Raw genomic sequence first — 24,140 nt, 5'->3', positions numbered from 1 at the left:
AACATAATTTTTTTTGTCTTGTTTGGTAGTAAGAATACATCAGGATATATGAACCATCATGTTCATTAATAAAAGTAGCTCCTGTGTTGTATTAGTGATATACTAGATGTTTATTGTATATACAGTTGACCCTTGAACAACACAGGTTTGAATTGACCAGGTCCATTTATAAATGAATTTTTTCCAATAAATACAGTACTATAAATGTATTTTCTCTTCTTTATGATTTTCTTAACATTTTCTGTTCTCTAGCTTCATTGTAAAAATACAGGATATAATACATATACAAAATGTGTGTTGACTTTATGTTATTGGTAAGGCTTCTGGTCAATAGTAGGCCATTAGTAGTTAAGTTTTGGAGGAGCATAAAGTTACATGTGGGTTTCAATTGTGTGGGGGAGTCAGGGTCCCTAAACATCCATGTTGTTCAAGGGTCACTTGTACAGTTACAGAATGCATTATTTGATCTTTAAAAGATAGTTTCTAATTACTTTGTTTCATAGATGTCCATAATGAGTTAAACATGTTTTGATTTATTCCAAATCTTTTAAGTCTTCCTTATTTGATATTTTAATGCAGTAAAGCTGTACTGTTGACAGCTAACTTGACTCAGTTTAAGGATTGATTTTGAATATTGGAGATGGTGCTGGAAAAGGTACCATTTTTTAAAAAATGAAGTTTTGAGATATATTTAATTTGTTCCTTAACATGTCTTTCTTTAGCTTATCTCCTGTAATTGTGAATTCTAGAATATTTTCATACCTTGTCTGAAATAATTTTTATTGAATAAAAGCATAATAGCATAAGCTATTTATAAGCCATGTTAAATTTTTTACAATTACACTTCAGGATAGTATGTTATTATTGTCATAGTAAAAGGAAGGAGATACAATTAGTAAATACAAAAATAATTTCACTTTGCTTTGGGCTTTGCAAAAGCTTCCTGTTCATGGCTGTACCTAATACTCGTCCCCTTTGTCTGTACTTAGCTACATGTCTAATTGAAACTGTCTCTGTAGTTAACTATTTGGCTATATGTGAAATTTCCTTTTAGAAAAGTAGAGGTGTTACTCCTGTTCACAAAACGGTGTGTGTACTCTATATATAATTGGATAGTGACAAAATGATAACTTGAGTTTCAATCTGGGACCTCTTAAAAAACCACAATTTTAATTTTTTTATGAGGTTTAAATATAGAAAGATGTGTAATGTAAATAATTTCCATTTTTAAACTATTGTGATATTCTTGATATTACTGACTACATTTAAATTTTTTGCATATCCCAATGTCTGTGAGAACCATTCAATAAAATAACAAAACACTCTCTGTAGGCATTGCATTTGGTTTACTCATTTATATTCTTAATAGAAGCCTGTGCAGTAGGGTTAGTTCTTTTAATGTTACTGCACACTACTTTAACACCTACCTGTGTCAACATTGTGGCAGTTTTTATGTTTCTGCCAGAGGACAGCTTAATATGAAAACCAGTGGTTTTCTTCACCTCTGCACAGCATAGTAGTCTTTCAGGTTGGTGTTAGGGAGGGGGAATGGGTTCTCAGACTTTTCCCTTATGAATAGTTCTCTTGAATATGCATACTTAAAATCTTTCCAGCCCTATGTTTGCCACTGCATGAGCTTAGCAAGCCATTTCTACATAATTTCTGTATCAAAGTCAGCAAACCCTCTGATTCCTGTTTTATGAGGTAGAGTATTAAATGAGAAAATACGAGTCAAAGTAGATAGAAATACTATTTTGAAAAGATTTGTTAGTATCTGTCAGTTCAGCAGTTATTTAGGGTCTAATATAGTGAGGTACAAAGCTACTTTTAAGAAATAAATGTTTATTCACTTGTAGAATAGATCTATTCTAACAATTAGAAAATATGCTTATTGACAGTTGCATTAGCACTGTGTTCCCATGGAAGAAAATTTTTGTTGACTTGGGATTTTAGTTTTGCAGATAAATCTGGGGCATATTAGGAATAACAATGACAAATGATATTTATATGTTTAGCAAATACAGCTATTCTTCTGATGGCCTCTCTTTTAACATTAGCTTATAGGGTATAGAGTTCTTCTAGTGCTGGCATTGGTGAATAGATTTAAAGATATGACATACCTGTCATTCAAAGAATTTATAAGCTAGCAAATAACTTCATTACTCCCATATCTTACCTCTCTTACAGTTTTTTGTCTTAATACTCCAGACAGACAAAAAGTGGCAGCAGTATTACTTTCTAATGAATAGAGATGTTTTATTTCAAAGTACATTGTATTTTAGAATTATTACTGTAAACACATCTCCTGTGTGGCTTTTAGGTTTCAGTTATTCATTAAGCAAATATTTATTGAGTACCTATTATGTGCCTGGCACCGTTTTAGCATTTGTGACAGTTCAGTGAATAAGACAGGATCCCTGGCATTTAGGGGCTTATATTCTTGTAGGAGTGATAGTGAACTATGAACATAAGCAACTTAACATAGTTAAAAGATAAGTACTATGGAGGGAAGAAAAAGGGTAGGGGAGATCAGTGTGAGGCAGTTGGGCATATTGCTACTTTAAATAAGGTTTCTTAGATAAGGTGGTTTGTAAACAAAGACTTGGAGGAGTTGAGGGAGTTGGTCATGCAGATAACTGGCGAAAGAATGTTCCAAAGAGAACAGCCCCGGAGTATGTCTGACCAGTTTGAGAAACATCAAGGAAGCCCTTGAAAGCAAAGTGAGAGAGGAAGTAGTAGAATAGTAGAAGATGAAGTTGGAATGAAAAAGGGGACAGATCATGGAAAGCTTTGGTGTAGGATATTGATATTGTAAGAGCTTTTGTTTTTTACTCAGTAAAATAAAAAGGTTTTTGAGCATGATCTGACTAGAAGTCTGGCTGCTATTCTGGCAGTGTGGCAACCTTAACTTTGCAAACCATAGAGAACATGAATGTGGGAGTCTAAAAGTGTTCTATACAAACCAAAAAAATGGATCATTATGTATTCACACTCACCAAGCACCCTGGTCTTCAGAGATAATAAAAGTCCTGATGCTTTCCAAGTTTTAAAAAAGTAAATCAGGCAAATTGTACAAAATATAAGAGTTTGTATGTACTTTAAATTATAGCTTGTTTCTGATAATGCAGGTCAACTTGTTAAGTCTTCTTTCTCTTAGCCTTAGGTTTAAGTTTTCTCTGGTCTGTTGCTTTCCACTAGCTAATCTTTCCAACTTTGTTGTTGTCTCTTCTCTTGTTCTTTTGTCCTTTGTCATTTTGTCAGTTGTTTTAGGAGAATACAGAGAAACATGCTTATTAGTCACTATGTGGACCTAGAAGACTGATAATTAAAAATAGATTTTTCCAATGTGATTAGAAAAAAAAATCTCGGAAGTACTTGCACTGAAACTTCACTTGCCATTGTAAAACATTTTGTCGAATTAAGGATAGTAATGTTATTTTTGTGAAACAATTTCAGGGTTTAAAGTTTTTTACCTAAAAATATGTTCACTCATAACAATAGGGAAAGGATAATCACTTTCATTGTTTAGATGTGTAAATTGTATACAAGTAGTTCTGCTCACTATGTAGCTCACATTTTGAGAGTTCCTGTCAGTGAGCAGTTTAGATTTGAGCCCCTTTCAGTGAATGAATTCAGGCAAGTTAATGCACTTGAGGACTTGGAACAGAGTGGATTACCAAAAGACAACGTGTTTTAGTAGAAAGAACATGTAGAAAGGAGATCTGGATTTTGACTCCATATCTTATTGCTAAGATATGGAGAGTTCAATAAATCATATAACCTTTCTATGCCTCAATTTTCTCATTTGTAAAATGAGGGATTCCAGGTTAGATAATCTCTAATTCTATAAACTTCATGATTCTTAAGTCATATGGAAATTTTTTATACTTTTACGGAGAATATAATTAATTTTCTAATTTTATTTTTTCATGCAGGTTAATGGTGCAATTTAAGAAACCATTAAAAGTTTCTGATGAATTAGTGCAGCAGTATCAAATTAAAAATCAGTATCTTTCAGCAATAGCATCTGATACAGAACAAGAACCTAAAATTGATCCATATGCATTTGTTGAAGGAGATGAGGAATTCCTTTTTCCTGATAAGAAAGACAGACAAAATAGTGACAGAGAAGCTGGGAAAAAACACAAGGTAAGAGAACTCAAGAGAACACCAAAGGGCCACCGATGATGTGTAGCACTGTGTAGTACCACATTTCTCACTTTTTTCTTTTGAAGAGATCCATCATTATAACTTAGAAAAACAATTTTTAAAAAGGTAAATCAGGCAAATTGTACAAAATTTAAGAGTTTGTATGGACTATAGCTTTTCTCTGATAATGAGAAGATCTTTATTGTAAAAGTTTTTGGGTTGGAGAAAGTACATTAACATCTGTTATATTGAAATCAGGACGTTTAAGTTAATGGGCTATTTTGATGCTGAACTAAAACATGCCATAAGTGAATTACTAGTTTTCAGAGAAACAGTAAAATTCATATTTTTGAATGTGTGAGTCAAAAACTTTGAGTGTTCTGAAAGTAAAATGTTATACTAATAAAGTATGGGACATAGAAATATTTATTTGATTAAAATTTTAAAGTTAATTTTTTGAGGATCTGTTAAGTACAGGGTATCTTTGCTAGATAAGAATTTTGCCTTACATACAAAATATGGAAATTAAAAGCTATAAATTGTGAAAAGGACCCAATAATATGTTTAATGCAAGCAATTAATTTCACAAAATTTTATTTAGCCTTTCTATGTGCCGGGTACTTGAAATTTTATCCTTTTGTAAATTATGAAAATAGTAGTAGGTGGGAAAGCTATAGGCGTTAGAAAGAACATGGATTTCAGAATTTGACAGATTTAGGTTGAAGTCCCAGCTCCCACTACTTAATAACCACATTTCTTGGGTAATGTTTAGAATTATTTTTTGTCTTTAGGAAGAGCATACTACTTCTTGTGTAGGTTAATTATGAAAGTTAGTGATACTGTCTGCATAACATCTAGCAGAATGCTTGATGCATAGCCACTCAATAGTTGGTAGGTTGTGTTATTTGTAAATTACAAATTTCAGCCTAATGAGTAATACTGTTTACAGGTAGAAGATGGGCCGTCTGTTGTAACAGTGTTATCACACGAAGAAGATGCTATGTCATTATTTAGTCCTTCTATCAAGCAAGGTAAAACTTCTCATTACCAATCAAAGTAATTGCATTCCAGGATTGCTGCTACAAACTAATCTAGTATTGTTGGACTTAACAGTGTTTCTTTTTTGCATAATTCGTATGTTTTATAGAAAGGAAGCTACCTCAAAGTGGTGGATTTTGTTTATTTTGTACTGGGAGAAGCAAGTTTAGGTGTTAGAATTTCTGTTTTGAATTGTTGGAACTTTTTTACCAGTAAAAATAGTTCTTATCTGGAAAATGAGGAGCTTGGAAGAGATCATTGTCTAAGGTCTCTCTTAGATCTAAAAACTCAATTTATAAATTAGATTTTAATTTTGTCCTTTGCACCCCCCCCCCTACTCAAGTTAGAATAACTGTTGCTGAGGTTATTAACTTTGCAAATATTTATTCAGTACATCTTATGTATAGACACTGTTCTTTGCACTGGGGATATAGTGGTCAAGACCCTACCTACTTGGAAAGTATCTGACTTGTGCTCCTTGTAAATGGCATAGAGAGACATAGTATTTTAGTTATTTTACAACATTTATTTAACTTTTGGTGGAAATAAAGGAAGTGGTCCTTTGGTTTGTGGTTTTTAGGTGAAGTTTTGTTTTAATATTTGGAATAAATAGGAGTCAGGTTCTGTGCAGCCAAACAAGAATAAGAGAAAGGTCTGTTTGAATAAGGAAGAGATGGTCTTTCTGAGTAGCTTAATGAGTTAACAGTTTGGGTTCTTTGGTCTATTTACCTGTATTAGGATATAGGGAATGTGTTATTGCCTTCTGGTGCCTGTGGTGTGGCTTTCTCAAAGTGTGAACTGTCTACCACATTCTGCAACATCTTTTGAGGTGGAGCTTAGAAATCTTGATTTTTAGTAAGTGTGCTAGGTGATTTTTACACACTCTAAAATTTCAGAACTACTGCTCATGTGAATCTTTAGAAGTGATATGCTGAGGCATTTGAAAAGTGATTTTCTTCTTTCTGGAAGTGAGGGCTGTTTCAAATCATTTGACATCCTGAGGCTGCTTTGGAACATTATACTGCACATTTTTTTTCTTTTTCTTATGTTAGAATGTAAGAGTTTAACTTCATTTGTATTTATTTATTTTTTGAAGCAATAATGTATTTTTTTCTATAAAACTGGAAAAAAAAAGGAGAAGGAAAATAAGATTCTATAACTAAAATAAAGCTTAACTAAGAGGTGATATTTATTGAGTACTGAAGTGCCTGGCACTGGGCAAAGTGCTCTACCTATATACTATCATATTAAGTCTTGCAATTGCTGTGGCAACGAGGAGGGTAAATAACTTGCCCAGGTTCATACTGTTAGTGTTGGAGTTGGGGTTCAGATTAATACACCGACTCAAGAGCCAGATCACTTACTCATTGTACTGTATTTCCTTTACATTTCAGGAAGATAGAAAAATAAAATATGTATGTGAGTGTGTAATTTTATTGTCCTAGTAGTGTTTATATTTTTATTTGATATGATACATTATTTATATAGAGTACTCAGCTATGTTATGGATTTCATAGGCTTTGTTGAGCTTCCTGGGGAAGGTATTGCCATTTATTTACAACTTTATTTTTGTGAAAAAAATGTCTAGATTTTAAACAAATTAGTTTCTTATTCCTTAACACCCTTATAAATTTAAAGTTATCTATAGCTTAAATAAATAATACTACTTGGTCAGTGGTGGAATTTTTATATTGTTTTTTTCCTACTGACATATGTAGATGCTCCACGCCCTACTAGTCATGCCCGTCCTCCATCAACCAGTTTGATTTATGACTCAGACCTGGCTGTCTCATATACTGACCTTGATAATCTCTTCAACTCTGATGAAGATGAACTAACAGTGAGTATCCTATTAATGATCAGGATTATAGTTTGTTTTCTTTGATTTTATATGTTTATTTTTCAGAGGTGATGTGTGACCTTGAATACTATATTTTAGCCCTGAATAATAGGAAATATTTTTGAATAAAATGTCATTAATCAGTTTCTTTTTTTTAACCTCATATTTGATCACCTATAAACTTTGAGGGTGTTACTTTTTTCATTTTGTATATGTTTGAAGGACACATATGATTAAGCTTAATTTGACCTCTACGTTATGTTCCTTTTCTGTAGTACTTAGGAGGCAGAATCATCTTTCTATTCTTTTATCCTCTAGTTTGAGAAATGACCCTGGAATCAACTTGTTTGGAAGATAATAAGTAATTAATGTTAAAATTATATGCCTTGTCAATTTATTGAGAATACCACTTTTTAAAGTATGTTTGGTATCACAGTCATTATTATAAGGTAGCTACATACTATAATAATGGAAGAGGAAAAAAAATAATATTTAATCTTTAATACCCATTTTCAGAGAAGGGTGAAGATAAAAGAAATTAAAGCTTAAAATGAAATTGTCTAGAATGTCAAGTCTCTGGCAAATTAATGAATTGGGTACCACATTAATATAAAAGGGAATTCCTTTTTCATTTGTATAAAGGTCACTTGGAAACTTCTGCAGTACACTTGGTCTTTCTTGTCCTATATAAAACATACTTTTAATCCTCTTTTTTATATGTACATATAAATACACAGTGTATATGCATATTTTATGTCCATATGTATTCATACATATATATGCGTATGTGTTTTCAATTAAGTGACATAAGACAGATACAGCTATATTATAAACTTCAACTCTATATCCCATAATATAGTATATTTTAGGGTAGCATTTACTTAGTAAATGTATCCCTGAATACTTTAGTACTTTTATAATTTCTCTCTGCTACCATTTAAGTTATCAACTGTGGCTCTACTGTGGTTAAAAGAGAAAGGTTCTATTCAGAACTCAGTCTACATATTTATGACAAAGAGGCTAATAGGAAACATGGAACTAAGTTCTTAGTTCTAATAACAAAAGATTGGAGATGCTGAAACTTGGTCTGTTCAAAGTGTTAAAACTTAGCTAGGGATCCTATTGCTTTATCATATGAGATCTTTCTGAATTTTTGCTTATTGGTTTTTACCTGTTATACATTTTTACAGGGGTAAGGAGATTATTAAACAATGTGAAAGTATAAATAAGACTTCAGAGGGGGATTGATTATATAGGAAACTTTAAAGGGGATGAATGCTAACAAGTAATTTTTACTAGGAACCAATTCAGTTACTAGATATTCATTACAAACGCTTCTTATTGCATGTTTTCTCATTTTTTAATTTTAATTTTAATAGGTTTTAACCTAAGTAGTAGGTTATTTTTGTTTCTGTGTGTTTCGAAAGTATTGGTCATTTTCTTTGGAGGAACTTTTGGTCAAATAAACAAACTAATCTGGATTCATTGTCTGCAATGTGTTTTGTGTTTTTAAATTGTATCTAGTATTTTTTTGGCCCTAGCACAAATTCAAAACACTTCTTTTGATGAATGGGCTCTGTTTTCAAGTTACATCTGAATGATTACTATTTTGATCACATTGGATGTAAAATTTCAGATAAATATGTGGGTTTTTTTTTTTTTAATAGCCTGGATCTAAAAAATCAGCTAATGGTTCAGATGATAAATCCAGCTGCAAGGAAGCAAAGGCAGGAAGTCTGGACCCATTATCTTGCATAAGTAAGCTTACCAAATATGTGCTCAAGATAAATCTGCAAACTTTTAATTGCAACAAAATCCCCCACCGCTTTGTTTTAAACACAGATTAACCTCTTTTTAGTCTTAAGTTAAAATGTGTGTTTCATTAAATATAGGCACTGCAGATCTTCATAAAATGTATCCTACACCACCATCACTGGAACAACATATCATGGGATTTTCCCCAATGAATATGAGTAATAAAGAATACGGTAGTATGGATATAACACCTGGTGGAACTATTCTAGATGGAAATAGTTCTAGTGTAGGAGCACAGTTCAAAATTGAGGTCGATGAAGGATTCTGTAGCCCAAAACCTTCTGAAATTAAAGTAAGTATTTTATTTTTCTATAAAAATAGTTCACTTCCTGTATTTTCTTATATATTAGTTTCTTGTTATATCTAAAAAATCTTTTTGTAGTGATTCTAGTTTTACAGTTAACAGCTTCGAAAATTGAATTGTGACACTATTAAGAATGAGATTATGAAAATTATATTTACCTCTTATATTTTGTTTAAAGAAAGGAAAAAAAGGCTAGAGTCAGTTTTTTGTTTTTGTTTTTTTTTTCCCCTCAATAAGATGCTAAAGGTCATGGTCTTTATATTGTAGGATTTTTCTTATGTCTATAAGCCTAAAATTTGTCAAGTTCTTGTGGGATGTTCCATGTTTGCACCTCTAAAAACTCTACCAAGCCAATGTCTGCCTCCTGTCAAATTGCCAGAAGAGTGTATTTACCGTCAGAGTTGGACTGTTGGAAAATTGGAATTGCTTCCTTCAGGGCCTGCAATGCCATTCATCAAGGAGGGGTATGATTTAGATTTTTATTATTGGTGTAGTCTGTGAATGTTTACATACCTTTAATTTTTTTTTTTCATAGAAGTATCTGGTATGATGATACCTGGAAATAACCTACTGGTTTTGAAAATTCTAAATTGTTTTCTGATTAATAAGTTATAATGATATTAGTTGGGTATGGATAAGCTGTTGGAAAACTTAAGCCTGTTATGTTTTATTTGTCTTCAGAAGCACCTTTTATTTTTATCTAAAATTCTAAATCACTCCTATTTGTTCATTTGCACATTTCACATATTTCACACACTTTTCATATATTAATATCTCTGAAATTGGGATGTCTTAGAATTGGTAGCATCTTAAAATTGCCATTGTCCCTTTTTACATGTAAACATCTCTAAAATCAGACTTTTTTTTTTAACAATCAGCATCTTAGGTTCAATGATATATGGGTATTTGTAGTACAGGAAATGGTCAGATAGTAAATGTGGATGTCTAGGTGTGGAGAAGTGTACACAGATTTTATTTATAATTTTGGAATTAGTTGGTCCTTAACCCACAGCCACCACCTGGAGTGGTTAATATTAACCAGAATTACATTTAATTGTACTTGGAATTTTTGCACTAATTGTGCGTTCATAATTTTCAGTGTTACTGAAAACATTTTGGACATTTTTAGCTTTATTTCAAATTACTAATATGTTCCTTTATTTATGTGTTGATTTTCTTATACCCTGGTGACAGTAGTGATGGAAGTACTATGGATCAAGAATACGGCCCTGCTTATACACCTCAAACTCATACTTCTTTTGGGATGCCTCCTAGCAGTGCACCTCCTAGTAACAGTGGAGCAGGAATTCTTCCTTCTCCATCTACCCCTAGATTTCCAACTCCAAGGACTCCAAGGACTCCAAGGACTCCTCGTGGAGCTGGTGGACCTGCTAGTGCTCAAGGTTCAGTCAAGTATGAAAATTCAGACTTGTATTCACCAGCTTCCACCCCGTCTACATGCAGACCCCTTAATTCTGTTGAACCTGCAACTGTTCCTTCCATCCCTGAAGCACATAGTCTTTATGTAAACCTCATTCTTTCAGAATCAGTTATGAATTTGTTTAAGGACTGTAACTTTGATAGTTGCTGTATCTGTGTCTGCAACATGAACATCAAGGGTGCCGATGTTGGAGTTTACATTCCAGATCCAACGCAGGAAGCACAGTATAGGTGTACCTGCGGCTTCAGCGCTGTCATGAACAGAAAATTTGGAAACAATTCAGGATTATTTCTTGAAGATGAACTGGATATCATAGGACGCAACACAGAATGCGGCAAAGAAGCAGAAAAACGTTTTGATGCTCTCAGGGCTACTTCTGCTGAACATGTTAATGGAGGACTAAAGGAATCTGAAAAATTGCCTGATGAGTTGATATTATTGCTACAAGATCAGTGCACTAATTTATTTTCACCTTTTGGAGCAGCAGATCAAGATCTTTTTCCCAAAATTGGTGTAATTAGCAATTGGGTACGTGTTGAAGAGCGGGACTTTTGCAATGACTGCTACCTTGCATTAGAACATGGGCGTCAGTTCATGGATAACATGTCAGGAGGAAAGGTTGATGAAGCACTTGTAAAAAGCTCATGCTTACACCCCTGGTCCAAAAGAAATGGTAAGTATGCTAATGGAATACATTTTCTCTTTCTCTTCCTTTAGCTGTCTGACTTTGCTGTTCTTTCTAGGAAAAAGTATTAAAGGTAGTCTAACATGTAACTAATAGAGACACTTAAATTTGAACTTAAAATTCCTTCAAGGATGACATTTTTAAAGGGAAAATTTCCCAACAGTTTAATTTCACCAATAAAGATATGGTTATTTAAGTCTGTAATTACGTATTTATGAGGAAGTATAAAAGACTTTGTTCATGTTAATTAGAAGATTGGTAGTTGTCTGCTTTATTCAACATTCCTTCACTCATTAAATATTTTTTCAGCATCTCGTGTGTACCAGACACTGTTCTTTTATGAAGTACAGTGCTGATTTCCTGCCTTTTCTGAACCCACAATAAAGTGGGGAAAGTTAAATAAACAAAAAATAAGTAATCGCATAGTATCAGATAGTAACAAGTGCTTTGAAGAAAAAGCAGGTGAAAAGGACTGAAAAATGATGATTGTGCTATTTTAGATGTATGGTTAGAGAAGATACTACTGAGGGACATTTGAGCAAAGACCTGTGTAAACTGGGGGAATGTGAGCTACGTGGCTGATTGAGGAAAGAGTATTTCAGGCAGTGCAAAGTGCAGAGACCCTGAGGGAGCAGTGTGCTTAATATGTTTGAGGAACACTAAGGAGGCAGTGTTGCTGGAAATGAATTTGTTGATGAATGACTGGTAGGATATGCAGTCTTAAGAGGTGGCCAGACACCAAAATCATGTAGCCTTATGGGCCATATAAAGTCTTCATAATTTAAGAGTGATGGGAAGCTATGAGACAGTTTTAAGCAGAAAAGTTATACTCTTTTTCTATTTATTTTTAAAAGATCATTCTGGCTATTGTGTTGTGGGTAGTGTAATAAAGATAAGAGTTTAAGCAGATAGATTAGTTAGAAAGCAATTACAGTAGTCCAGGTGAAAGATGATGGTATCTTAAACAACATAGAAACAATAGAGATATGAGTACTGGGTTTTAGGTATATTTGGGAATAGAACTTACAGGATTTCCTAACACATATAAGAAAAGATGAGGCATCAAGGATAGCTTGAGCAACTGGATGAATCATGGTGCTAATTACAGAGGAGGGAGACATCAAGAAGTCATGTACACATTTGGAGATAAGAGTTTCAAATCACAGGATCAGTTGGGGCTGGAGATCAAAAAATTTTGTGTGAATTATCAGTATTAAAAGCTATGGAATCGGATGAAATAACCTAGAGAGTGACTATACATAGAGAAGTCCAAGGATAGAACTGACATTTAGAAGTAGGGAAGAAGGAGGAGGGATCCAGGATAGGAAACTAAGGAAGTAGGAGAAAAATCAAGAGAGTATGGTGTCCTGAAAACCAGGTAGAGGAAATGTTTAAAGAAGGAAAGAATGATCATAGTGTCAAATAATGTCACACAGGCACAATGGATACGAAGTCAGATAATTCTGTGCAGTTTAAAGATCTAATTGGGTAATCCATATTAAGTGTTTAACACAATGCTTGAAAAATACTAAGTGCTAAATTAATTAAAACTGCCACTATCACTATTTATTATATGTAAAATCATCAGTTAGATATTTCTCTTTCAGGCACAGCCAACATACAGTTTTTTAAAGATGTCTCAGTATGCCGTTAATTAACGAGCAACTTTTAGTTATTTTACAGAAAGTTAACTTCCTTCAAAATATGTTTTTGGGTAAGAATCTATGATCTTAGGTGATATGTGCCATGTAATAACTTACTTTATCCTTGTATCATTTGCTAATTCAGTCATCTTTTTGTCACATACGCAAAACAATCTGCTTGGTACTCTGGGAGATGTGAAGACATCCTACCTTTAAATTGCTTAACATATTACTCGGAACTAAAATTATGATGCGGGGTTGAAAGAAGTAAAAATAACTCGATAAATAACCCATTGACAGGAGAATGGATAAAATTATGATAGAACAGATAGAATGTTATCTAAGCTATGAAAAATGAATAAAACCATCTAACATATACATGAATCTTAGTATTGAGGGGAAGGAGAGAGAACAAGTCACAGAAGATTATATATAATATCCTGTTTTATAAAGTTCTAAAGCAAACAAAACTAATATTTTTTAAATGCACAGAAAATTCAGGATGATTAATTCTTAAAAGCTGAGGGATAAGTTAGGGAGAAGTATTTTATAAGTGTTTTGATAATGTTCTAGTTTTTGGACAGTGAGAGCACAGTTATTTATATTATTATTAAAGGAAATCTGTGAAATAAGATAGGGCAGTGCATGGATCAACAGTTAATATTTTGTTCATGACATAGTTTAATGATTAATCAAACTCATTATACTGAAGGACCAAATTTAAAAAGAAAAAGGTATAAATAAATGTCAGATGTTCAGAAAAAAGGCAGGATTATTTTCAGCCATGGATAGTAGCTAAGAACATAGGTTATGGAACCAGACTGCTTGCATTTGAAACATGGGTCTGTTGCTATATACTATGACCTTGGGCAATTCAGTTAACCTCTTTGTGCCTCAATTTCTTACAATAGAGTCAATAATAGTATTTATCTCATATACTGTTGAGAGGATCAAATGAGCTATTACGTATAAAACAGCAGTGTATGGCACAAAGGAATGACTCAAAAATTTAGTGGTATTAATTGTAGTCAAAACAACAGTGACATTAGTGAACTGTATTTTTATTATTATTGTTTTAAAGAACTACCTCACCTTGAAAGTTCTCATCACAAGAAAAAAACGTGTAACTATGTCCAGTGATGGATGTTAGGTGGATTTATTGTGATGATCATCTTGTGATATATACAAATAATTAATCATCACTTTATATACCTGAAACTAATATCATGTTATGTGAATTATATGTCAGTAAAAAATAAGAAATGAACCAACTTGTGGCAGTTATACCTCAAAAAAACCAACTTATTTTACAAAAAATAGAAAATACGGAGCCTCACCTTGTGTACACTTTTTGCTTAACAGTAAACATTGATGTAAACAGAAAACTACCTGTAAAGATGAATTTCATCCTAAGAACTTGTGTTAAGAAAATAATTAAAAAAAAGAAAAAGTAGAGCAGTGTCTTTATATTTCAATTCAGATTTTTCAGTATAAAAACAGTGCTATAAAACCTAAATTTGCAGTATTAGAATATTTTCATTAAATCATAGCAGCATCATGAAATAATAGCAAGTTCCTACATTTGAACCTTTGTCCTAATTGTTTTCTCTTCCTGGGATACTCCTTCCCCAGGTTTTTATAACTCTCCTGTCTTCTTGAAATCCTGTCAGATATTGTCTTCACAATATAAAATTGCAAACCCCTCTTCTTGTTCTCCGTTCTTGCTGCTTTTGCTCTTTTCCATAGTGTTTGCTTGTTACCTTCTAACATGTTGTATAATTTATTGATTGATTATTGTCTCCCACTCCATTAAGTTCAGTCCATGCAGTTCTATGTTAGGGTAAGGGTTTTGTCTATTTTGTTTGTTGAAATACCCCAAATATCTATAACAGTGCTTGGCATATAGGTGTTGAAATATTGGCTTGAGGGAATTAAAAGTCTACAAACTACAAGTTGCATATTTTAGTGGTAATGTTTGTTTTTTTCACGATTGAAAAAGTTTTTTTTTTTTCTTGAAAGAAAGTTAAGAATCTAGACATTGCAGAAAAGAAGTAAAAATTGTCTATTTTTGGTCTATCTCCACCGTCACACCACTCCATGATCACTTTTTTTTTTATTAAGGTATCATTGATACACACTCTTATGAAGGTTTCACAAGAAAAACAATGTGGTTACTACATTCACCCTTATTATAGATTCCCCCCATACCCCATTGTACTCACCATCCATCAGCTGTAGTAAGATGCCACAGAGTCCCTACTTGTCTCCTCTGTGCTACACTGTCTTCCCTGTGACCCCACACACACCATGTGCACCAATCATGATACCCCACAATCCCCATTGTCCCTCCCTCCCTCTCCACCCACCCTCCCTCACCCCTCCCCTTTGGTAACCACTAGTCCCTTCTTGGAGTCTGTGAGTCTGCTGCTATTTTGTTCCTTCAGTTTTGCTTCATTGTTATACTCCACAGATGAGAGAAATCATTTGGTATTTGCATGACCACTCCTTTTCAAACAGCTGTATTGACATATACCATATGATTCACCCATTTGAAGTGTACAATTGAATGGTTTTAGTGTTTGCAGAGTTGTGTAGCCACCATCACAATCCAGTTTTAGATTATTTTTATCCCCCAAAAGAAACTCTGTATCCATTAGCAGTCGCTTCCTATTTCCCTTGAACCCTACCTTTCTAGTGCCAGGTAACTACTAGTCTGCTTTCTATAGGTTTGCCTTTTTTTGTACATTTCATATAAATATGGTCTTTTGTGATTGGCTTGTTTCACTTGGTATAATGTTTTCAAAGTTCATCCGTGTTGTAGCATGTATTAGTACTTCATTCCTTGTTATTACTGAATAATATTCCATTGTATTGGGTGTACCACACTTTATTTACCCTTTCACCCATTGGTGAACATTTGGGTTGTTTCCACTCTTTGGGTAGTAGGAGTAATGCTGCTATGAACATTTGTGTGCAAGATGTGTTCATTATTCTTGGGTGGACCTGCTGGGTTGTCTGTCTGTTTTACTTCTTGAGGAACTACCAGAGTATTTTTCAAAGCAGCTGTACCATTCTGCATTCCCACCAGCAAGGTGTGAGGGTTCCATTTTCTCCACATCATCAACACTTGTCATTATGTTTTTTTGATTATAGTCATCCTAGTGGGTGTGCAGTATTATCTCATTGTGGTTTTGGTTTGCCTTTCCCTAATGACTAATGATGTCAAACATCTTTTCATGTGCTTATTTGCCATTTGTATCTTCTTCAGATAAATGTTTTTTCAGATCCCTTACCCATTTTTTAGTTAGGGTTTTTGTCTTTTCATTATTGTGTTAAGAGTTGTTGTTGTTTAATGTTCTGGATACAAGTCCCTTATCAGATGTATGATTTCTTCTGTTTCTTGAGTTGTCTTTTCTATTTTCTTGTTGGTATCCTTTGAAACAAAAAATTTTAATTTTGATCAAGTTTTAATGAATTTATTCCCTTGTTGCTTGTGCTTTTGATGTTATACCTAAAAAGGCTTTGCCTAACCTTAAGTCATGAAAATGTACTCCTGTGTTTTTTTCTAAGAATTTTATAATTTTAGCACTTTTGTTTAGGTCTATAATCCATTCTAAATTAACTTTTGTATATAGTATAAAGAAGGGGTCCAACTTCATTCTTTTGCATGTAGATATGCAACTGTCCTAGACTATTTGTTGAACAGAATATCTTTCCTCATTAAATTGTCTGGGCACCTTTGTCAAAAACCAATTGGCCATAAATGTGAGGTTTTATTTCTGAACTATTGGACTATTTATTTCATTTTGAACTGTTCTATTTTGACCTGTAATGTCTATCCTCCATTATCACATTTAAAAATTATTTTATATGCTTTTAACCAGTGCTTTCTAACTAGGCTTCAGCTTAAATGGAGACCTGGCACTTGTCACAGCATGCATTTATATTCCTTTTCATGTCAGTCTCCCCCACAGCATACAAGATCCCTGAAGACATGAATAAGAATTTATTTACACAGTATTCCCAGCAGCTAGCATAATTCCTGGCTCATAGTAGGTCTTCAGTAAATATGTCTTTTAAAAGAATGAAAGATTCTATGAGAATCTCTTTGAGTTAAAATCAAAATGCAAATTCCTGAGTTTCACCCCAATCACAATTTCTCAGGGTGAATTCTACATGTGTTTTTTAAAGTTCCCCGTGTAATTATCATAAACAATATTAACTAATGACAGTGTTTTCTAGACTTTGTTTTGGATGACTATTCATATATAAATACACATTTCTCTATTTATGTAATATATCTTCCATAGATGGTTTTATAACCTACTTTTTATTTACCAGTGCTTTAGTCATTAATCCACTTCAGATAGCTGTTACCACTTTCAATGACTACGTATTCTATTATGTATACAATAGTTTATTAAGCATAATAGTTATCAAACAATATATCTGAAATTAAATTACTTCTGTTACAGTATTTATATATAGGGAATTAAACAATATATCTGAAATTAAATTACTTCTGTTACAGTATTTATATATAGGGAATTAAATCCAAATCCAGCAATAATAAATTAGGCTTATTTATAATAATAATGAGTTAAAGTTGAAAGATTTAATGTAACAGAGTGCTCAAACAGGTTTAATGGTACAACTGAACCATACCAATGGGGAGGGGGGAGGGGAAGATTAATTGTATCAGTAACATTTAGTGATTTATTTATTTTCAATCCGTTGGATTTTTAAGAGCAGCACATTTCATACCCATTTTAGTTAGTGAGAAATGCAGGTCATAATAATTTGATTATATGTAAATCTAGGTTAAAATATCTATGGATATTATTACACTTTCTGGCAGTGTAAACAAGCTTATCTATTATTGTACAAGTTTTGTACTTCAGAGTTGTTATAGTCTATTTTTCAGAGATTAAACTTTAATCATTATAACCAGTCTTATCTGGTCATTTTATCACAGTGTTGGTAATATGGTACATAGTTTATAACTCATTGCAATGTGAGGCAGAGTTCTTTTTGATAAAATACTTACAAGCACTAGAAACAACCAAGATAAATGCAAAAAGGGAAGAAATTTGATCAATTTTTAAATTGGTTGAGTTGATGAAATGATTTTTTTGTGGAAATAAATTAAATAACTTGTTATGTCTCTTCTTGATTTTAAGTATTTAGAAGAACCACTTCTACAGATCATTTGAAATAGACCTAATTGCATTCTCTGTACAAGCAGATGCTTAATCTTGATGAAGAGCTGAACTTGCCTAGGTTTATTTCTTGTTACCTTAAACTTTACTTTGTGCTGGCAATCCCAGTTCTTACTCACATTTTTTTTTCAATGGTTGTAGATGTTAATATGCAGTGCTCACAGGATATACTTCGAATGCTCCTATCTCTTCAGCCAGTTCTTCAGGATGCTATTCAGAAAAAAAGAACTGTAAGGCCTTGGGGAGTTCAAGGTCCTCTCACTTGGCAACAATTTCATAAAATGGCTGGCCGAGGCTCTTATGGTAAGTAATTTATAATAATGTATATTAACTGATTTTATATCAGTTCTTAGTTTTTGTGCCAAACTTGAATAAGCACATTTGTCTTCCTTAAATATTTTTGTGGCATGTTCTTGACTTAAGGCTACTGTGGTCAGTCTTAGCCTTTCTTACTTTCAGCATTTCCAACATTCAAATTATGGGGTTCTCTAACCCCACTTTAGAGAGAATAGCTTCACTTCAATCTATTTTTAGGTATTTTATGTGAGGAAAGAATCATACTGCCAACTTTGTTAAAAACATTGAACATTATTGTTATAAATTATCACTTTACAAAATTGAATGAAAAATGGGATAAAGAGGAGGGGATAATACGAGGGTCAAAAGGCCCCACGGTCTTCATTTAAAGAAAAAAGAACAAAGACAGAAATTTGCTAGTTGTGACAAGAATAGCAAATGAATACTCTCATTATAGTATACAGTAGATTATGGTTAACTGTAATGGAAAAGAACATTCAAAATGCTTGAACTATGTGTAGGTGTAGAAGGTTGTGAAAGGTGGGTTTTAATTGGAGCTTTTAAAATATATGTGGAATAATAATTCTTACAGTGGAATTTGACTTTTATGCATGGTTTTAGATTGGATTACATACAAAAGTAGTAGATATGCTCATATTTTCCTTTTCCTCCTTTTGTTAGTGGCTAATTTAAATCTCATTTTTTAAAAAACCTTGAAATATGGTGGAAAATGCATGTTAATTATATTTCTACATTATTTTTAAAACTCTGTAATAGTAGACACACAGACACCAATGCACACACAGAGTTTTCTGTACCTTACTGAAAAGTACATATAGAGCTATCTTTCTTTTTTTAAATAGCTGCATGTATTCCATTGTTCTTTACATGTTACTCTATCAGTCTACTATTTATGGACATGTAGATTGTTTCCATCATTAGCATTACAACTCTTTTTCTGTAAGTCATACATTACTGGCTTAAAGCATGTATGTATTAAAAATATATATTGCCCAGTTACTCTCTACAGTATTAGTTTGAACCCCCACCAATAAATTCCTGTTTCCCTAGGTGCTTGCCAGTAAGGTGCTGAATAGATGGGTGAAAATGGTTGTTTCATTATAGTTTGAGAAGTACAATAGTACAGACTGTGTGAGGGTAGATTTCCTGGGTTCTAATCTTACCTCTACCACTTATTGTGTAATGCTGGACAAGTTGTTTAACCTCTCCATTCCAGCTTTCTCTTCTCTAAAATGAGGTTAATACTAGTATCTACTTTATATGTTTTTTGTGAGGATTAAATGAGTTAATATATGTTAAGATCTTTGAACAGTACCTAGCATATAGTAAATGTTACAATTGTTTGCTGTTATTTTAAATTGCTTTCTTTTAATAAGATTGAACATCTTTTTATGCATGCATAAGAGGTATTTTTCTGTGAACTTTTTTCATATCCTTTACCCATTTTTCTAGTAAGTTGTTGATCATTTTATTATAGATTTATAGTTCCCTTTTATATGGCAAGGAAATTAACCCTTGTCATACACATTGCAAATCTTTTTTCCAATTTGTTGTTGTTCCTTTGGCTTTTTTTATAGTGCTTTTCTCATACCACGATTTTAAATATGTATAGTCAGATTAATCAGTTTTTAATGGACAGATTTTTGTTATGCTTTAAAAGACTTTCTCCAGTCCAAATTTATTACAAGTCCCTTCCCATGTTTTCTTTTGTATTTCTAAGTGTTTTCATTCAAATTAATTATTTTTATTTAAATGAAGGTCTAAGTCATGTATTTTATAAAGACCATTAAGCAAATTCTTACCTGTAGAACAGTCTCAATCATTGGCTGAGTATTTTTTTCTTCAATATTTTTACTTCTGATAATGACTTCAGTAACTTTGACATTTAAATAAAAAGAAGACATATACTGCTTTTAAATGTTTTCTTAAAATATGTTATTTCTTATTTAGGAACTGATGAATCTCCAGAACCACTGCCAATTCCCACATTTTTGTTGGGTTATGATTATGATTTTCTGGTGCTTTCTCCATTCGCTCTTCCTTATTGGGAGAGACTTATGCTGGAACCCTATGGATCTCAGAGAGATATAGCTTATGTTGTACTATGTCCAGAGAATGAAGCCTTGTTAAGTGGAGCCAAAAGCTTTTTTAGAGATCTTACTGCAATATATGAGGTAAGTGTTTAAGAAGAGGTGGCATTTTAGAAACTACCGTATGATTTATGTTTATATAAATTATACTGAGCAGTTTGGTTGACCAGGACAGAATAATAATGTCAAACTAGATATTTAGGTCTGATACTAGCCAGTTAAGTTCTTTACAGCATTTAACTCAAATTGTTTATTAGATGTGCATGCTATGTGTTACAGTAGAAATCACTGTATTGGGGAAAAATCATGAGGACAATGCATGTCCCATTCAAACTATTTTTCTAAAACAAAGTGTAGCATATTTAAATAGGAAAAGAAGTACTTTCATAAAAATTCTAGCCCTGGAATTTAGGATCTGAGGTACTGACACTAGGCCCTACTTTCCTCATATGTAAAATAAATTTATGCTAGATCCAAGATCCATTTCATTTCTGAAACTCTTGACTAATACTTTAAGTTAATAATTCTCATGTTGTGTATGCATCACTGAGTGCAGGGTTTACAAATTTTGGGTGCTGTGGGATATAAAGTCTTTCACTTAATTTTACCTTCCTTTTCCCATAAATGCTTGGAAATCCAGTCTTTAAAATTGAATTTCTTTTACAACCTGATTTGTTAGTTTGTGCTGGTTTAGCTTCTTAGAAATGTTGCGCTTAATTACAAGTCATCTGTAGTATGTTTTGTAGAAATATACCAAAGAGTGTTATTTGGAACTTTAGACCTGCAAAATCTTCTCAGAAAAATGTTCCATAGTTAAATAGGTTTGGGGAAACATTGTGTATTATCTTACCCTTTAGAGATGCACTATTCATATTAGGTCATTAAAGCCTTTGAAAGTCCTACAGTAAAGAAATCCTCTGTCTAAATTTCCTTAATTCAGTAGCACAAAGTAACAAATATCAGTGGCCCACAGAATTGGAGGGAGAGTGTATTTATTTTTATCTGACATGGAGATATAAGTATATACATGAATTGGGGTAAATGTACATCTTAAAATGGCAGCATTTTTATGCTCACTTATTTCTGTATTCTGCAAGTATTCATTATTTACACCCCATGGTTCTAGTGCCATTATTATTACTACCTAGGTAATTCATTGGAGATACTTAATATTCAAAGAGATTTAATGGATTTCTAATGTAAAAAGGAAAGATCTCTGGCATTTCACCCTTGATAATTTTATCCCAAATGTTAATTATAAATAAAAAGTCATTTTAAATAGCTTCAATGCTCTATTTTATTATATATACTCAAATACTATAATAAATTCACTAATTCTGCTTTCTGTATGTTTATGTGTAGTCCTGTCGATTGGGTCAGCATAGACCTATTTCTCGACTATTGACGGATGGGATCATGAGAGTTGGATCTACAGCATCAAAGAAACTATCAGAAAAGTTGGTAGCAGAATGGTTTTCTCAGGCAGCTGATGGTAACAATGAAGCATTTTCTAAACTCAAGCTTTATGCACAAGTCTGCAGATATGACCTAGGTATTGGATTTGGATTTATTGTATAAAGCAATGTTAGCAAAGTATGGCCCAGTCCATCATCTGTTTTTTATATAAACTTTTGTTGGAACACAGCCATGCTCATTTATTTACCTATTGTCAATGGCTGCTTTTGTGCCACAAGGTCAGAGCTGAGTAGTTGTGACATGGACTGTGTGACCTGCAAAGCCTTAAATATTTACTGTCTGACCCTTCACAGCAAAAGTTTGCTGATCCCTGCAGTAGGGATCCCATCAGGTGGGAGGAACTGTGGGTTATAAATAATTTTCTGTTGCTTCTGTAAGATCTGATGAATTTGTGTTTTTATTTGTTTATTAACATTAAGATTCTTGATTTGTTAATGGGTTAAAGATAAAATAACTTGTAGTTACCTCTACAACACCGAAAAACAAAATGACAATTATTTAAGACTTTCTTTTAACACCCCTCAATTAAATACCAATGGATTTACTTTAGACTGAATCTAAAGAGACACAGAACTAAAATATTGACTCTCATTAGGTATTTCTACAATTTGAACCTATGATATCATTCTTCCATTTTATATTTAATTAGTTTCCAGTCTAGCCAATATTATTCAACTTGTGATTTAGGAAACCCTTGAATGGTTTGAAAATCTACTAGATATTTACATTTAATTAGCTATGTGTAGGAAATATAATTTTATTATACTTTCATGGAAATCATTTTCTTTGTTTTGTATGAAAATGCTGGTTTACTTTTTCAGTTCCACTTAAAATTTATTTCTTCAGTTTCTAGGGGAAATAGAAAGCGAATTATCTGCTACACTGTTAGCAAGCAACTTAAGGCAATTGCCAAAAAGTAGTAACTAGATATTATTATTCACTTAGAATTTTTTAAAAAACCAATCAGTAAAATAAAGAATTAAATATCCTGCCTGTTTTTATTATCTTTAGGTCCTTATCTTGCTTCCCAGCCATTGGACAGCTCTCTACTTTCCCAGCCAAATTTAGTTGCCCCTACAAGTCAATCTTTGATTACTCCACCTCAGATGACAAATACTGGAAATGCTAATGCTCCATGTGCCACCCTAGCATCTGCAGCGAGCAGCACTATGACAATGACTTCAGGTGTTACCATGTCTTCTTCAGTTGCCACAGCTAATTCAACTTTGACCACAACTTCAACTTCATCTTCATCATCGTCCAGCTTGAATAGCGGAGTATCATCAAATAAACTACCTTCATTTCCACCCTTCGGCAGTATGAACAGTAGTGCTGCAGGATCTGTATCTACACAAGCGAGTACAGTTCAGAATGGCCAGCTGGGAGGGCAACAGTCATCATCTCTACCAACAACTGGGGTTTCTGGAGAGTCATCTTCACTTCCCACTCAGCCGCATCCTGATGTGTCTGAAAGGTACCTTTAAATATACAGTCATACCTTTGTTTTATTTCACTTTACTTTATTGTGATTTGCAGGTACTGCATATTTTACAAATTGAAGGTTTTTGACAACCTTTCATTGAACAAGTCTATTAGCACCATTTTTCCAAAAGCGTTTGCTTGCTTTGTGTCTTCTGTCACATTTTAGTAATTCTTGCAGTATTTCAAACTTTTTCATCATTATATTTACTATAATGATCTGTAGTCGGTGTTTAAGACTTGCCGAAAGCCCAAGGGTTGGTTAGCATTTTTTAACAATGAAGTATTTTTTAAGGTATGCACCTTGTTTTTTAAGACAATGCTATTGCACACTTACTAAACTACAGCATAGTGTAAGCATAACTTTTATGTGCACTGGGAAACCAAAAAATCCATTTGACTTGCTCTGTTGCAGTGGTTTAGAACCAAACCTACAATATCTCAGGTATGCCTGTACTAGTCTTTGTGGAAATACAAATATATGATGCTTCTTTTTGTCTCAGTAAGTCAAAAGTCATTATGAATGAACACAGAGTTTTTTGGTCTTATCCTTGAAATTTTAGTTTTTCTAATTACAAAATTATAATGAAGAGTCTTGGTTTTTATCATAGAATCCTAAAATCTCAGGATGGGAATTAAGACC

General features: G+C 33.0%; 1 protein-coding gene across 4 annotated transcripts in view; it reads left to right on the top strand.

Moving 5' to 3' along the window:
- The window catches only part of MED13 (mediator complex subunit 13), a 94,727-nt gene that overhangs the window by 53,819 nt on the left and 16,768 nt on the right, over positions 1 to 24,140 (top strand). For 2 of the 4 annotated variants that reach the window (XR_012130642.1, XM_037004031.2), the window contains exons 10-20: positions 3,936 to 4,149; positions 5,099 to 5,180; positions 6,906 to 7,027; positions 8,695 to 8,785; positions 8,920 to 9,134; positions 9,414 to 9,610; positions 10,341 to 11,260; positions 18,276 to 18,437; positions 20,403 to 20,626; positions 21,905 to 22,094; positions 23,030 to 23,492. Coding sequence is in view for 3 of the 4 variants with exons in the window: in XM_037004031.2 (XP_036859926.1) it covers positions 3,936 to 4,149; positions 5,099 to 5,180; positions 6,906 to 7,027; positions 8,695 to 8,785; positions 8,920 to 9,134; positions 9,414 to 9,610; positions 10,341 to 11,260; positions 18,276 to 18,437; positions 20,403 to 20,626; positions 21,905 to 22,094; positions 23,030 to 23,492 (2,880 nt within the window). In the remaining variant the exon portion in view is untranslated. The remainder of the gene's footprint in view (positions 1 to 3,935; positions 4,150 to 5,098; positions 5,181 to 6,905; positions 7,028 to 8,694; positions 8,786 to 8,919; positions 9,135 to 9,413; positions 9,611 to 10,340; positions 11,261 to 18,275; positions 18,438 to 20,402; positions 20,627 to 21,904; positions 22,095 to 23,029; positions 23,493 to 24,140) is intronic. The other 2 variants (XM_037004032.2, XM_037004033.2) reach the window with 2 other exon arrangements.

The sequence above is a fragment of the Manis javanica genome, chromosome 4, assembly GCF_040802235.1.
Source record: "Manis javanica isolate MJ-LG chromosome 4, MJ_LKY, whole genome shotgun sequence".
NCBI lineage: Eukaryota > Metazoa > Chordata > Mammalia > Pholidota > Manidae > Manis > Manis javanica.
The sequence above is the reverse complement of the archived record's forward strand: the minus strand, read 5'-3'. Positions and strand labels throughout refer to the sequence as shown.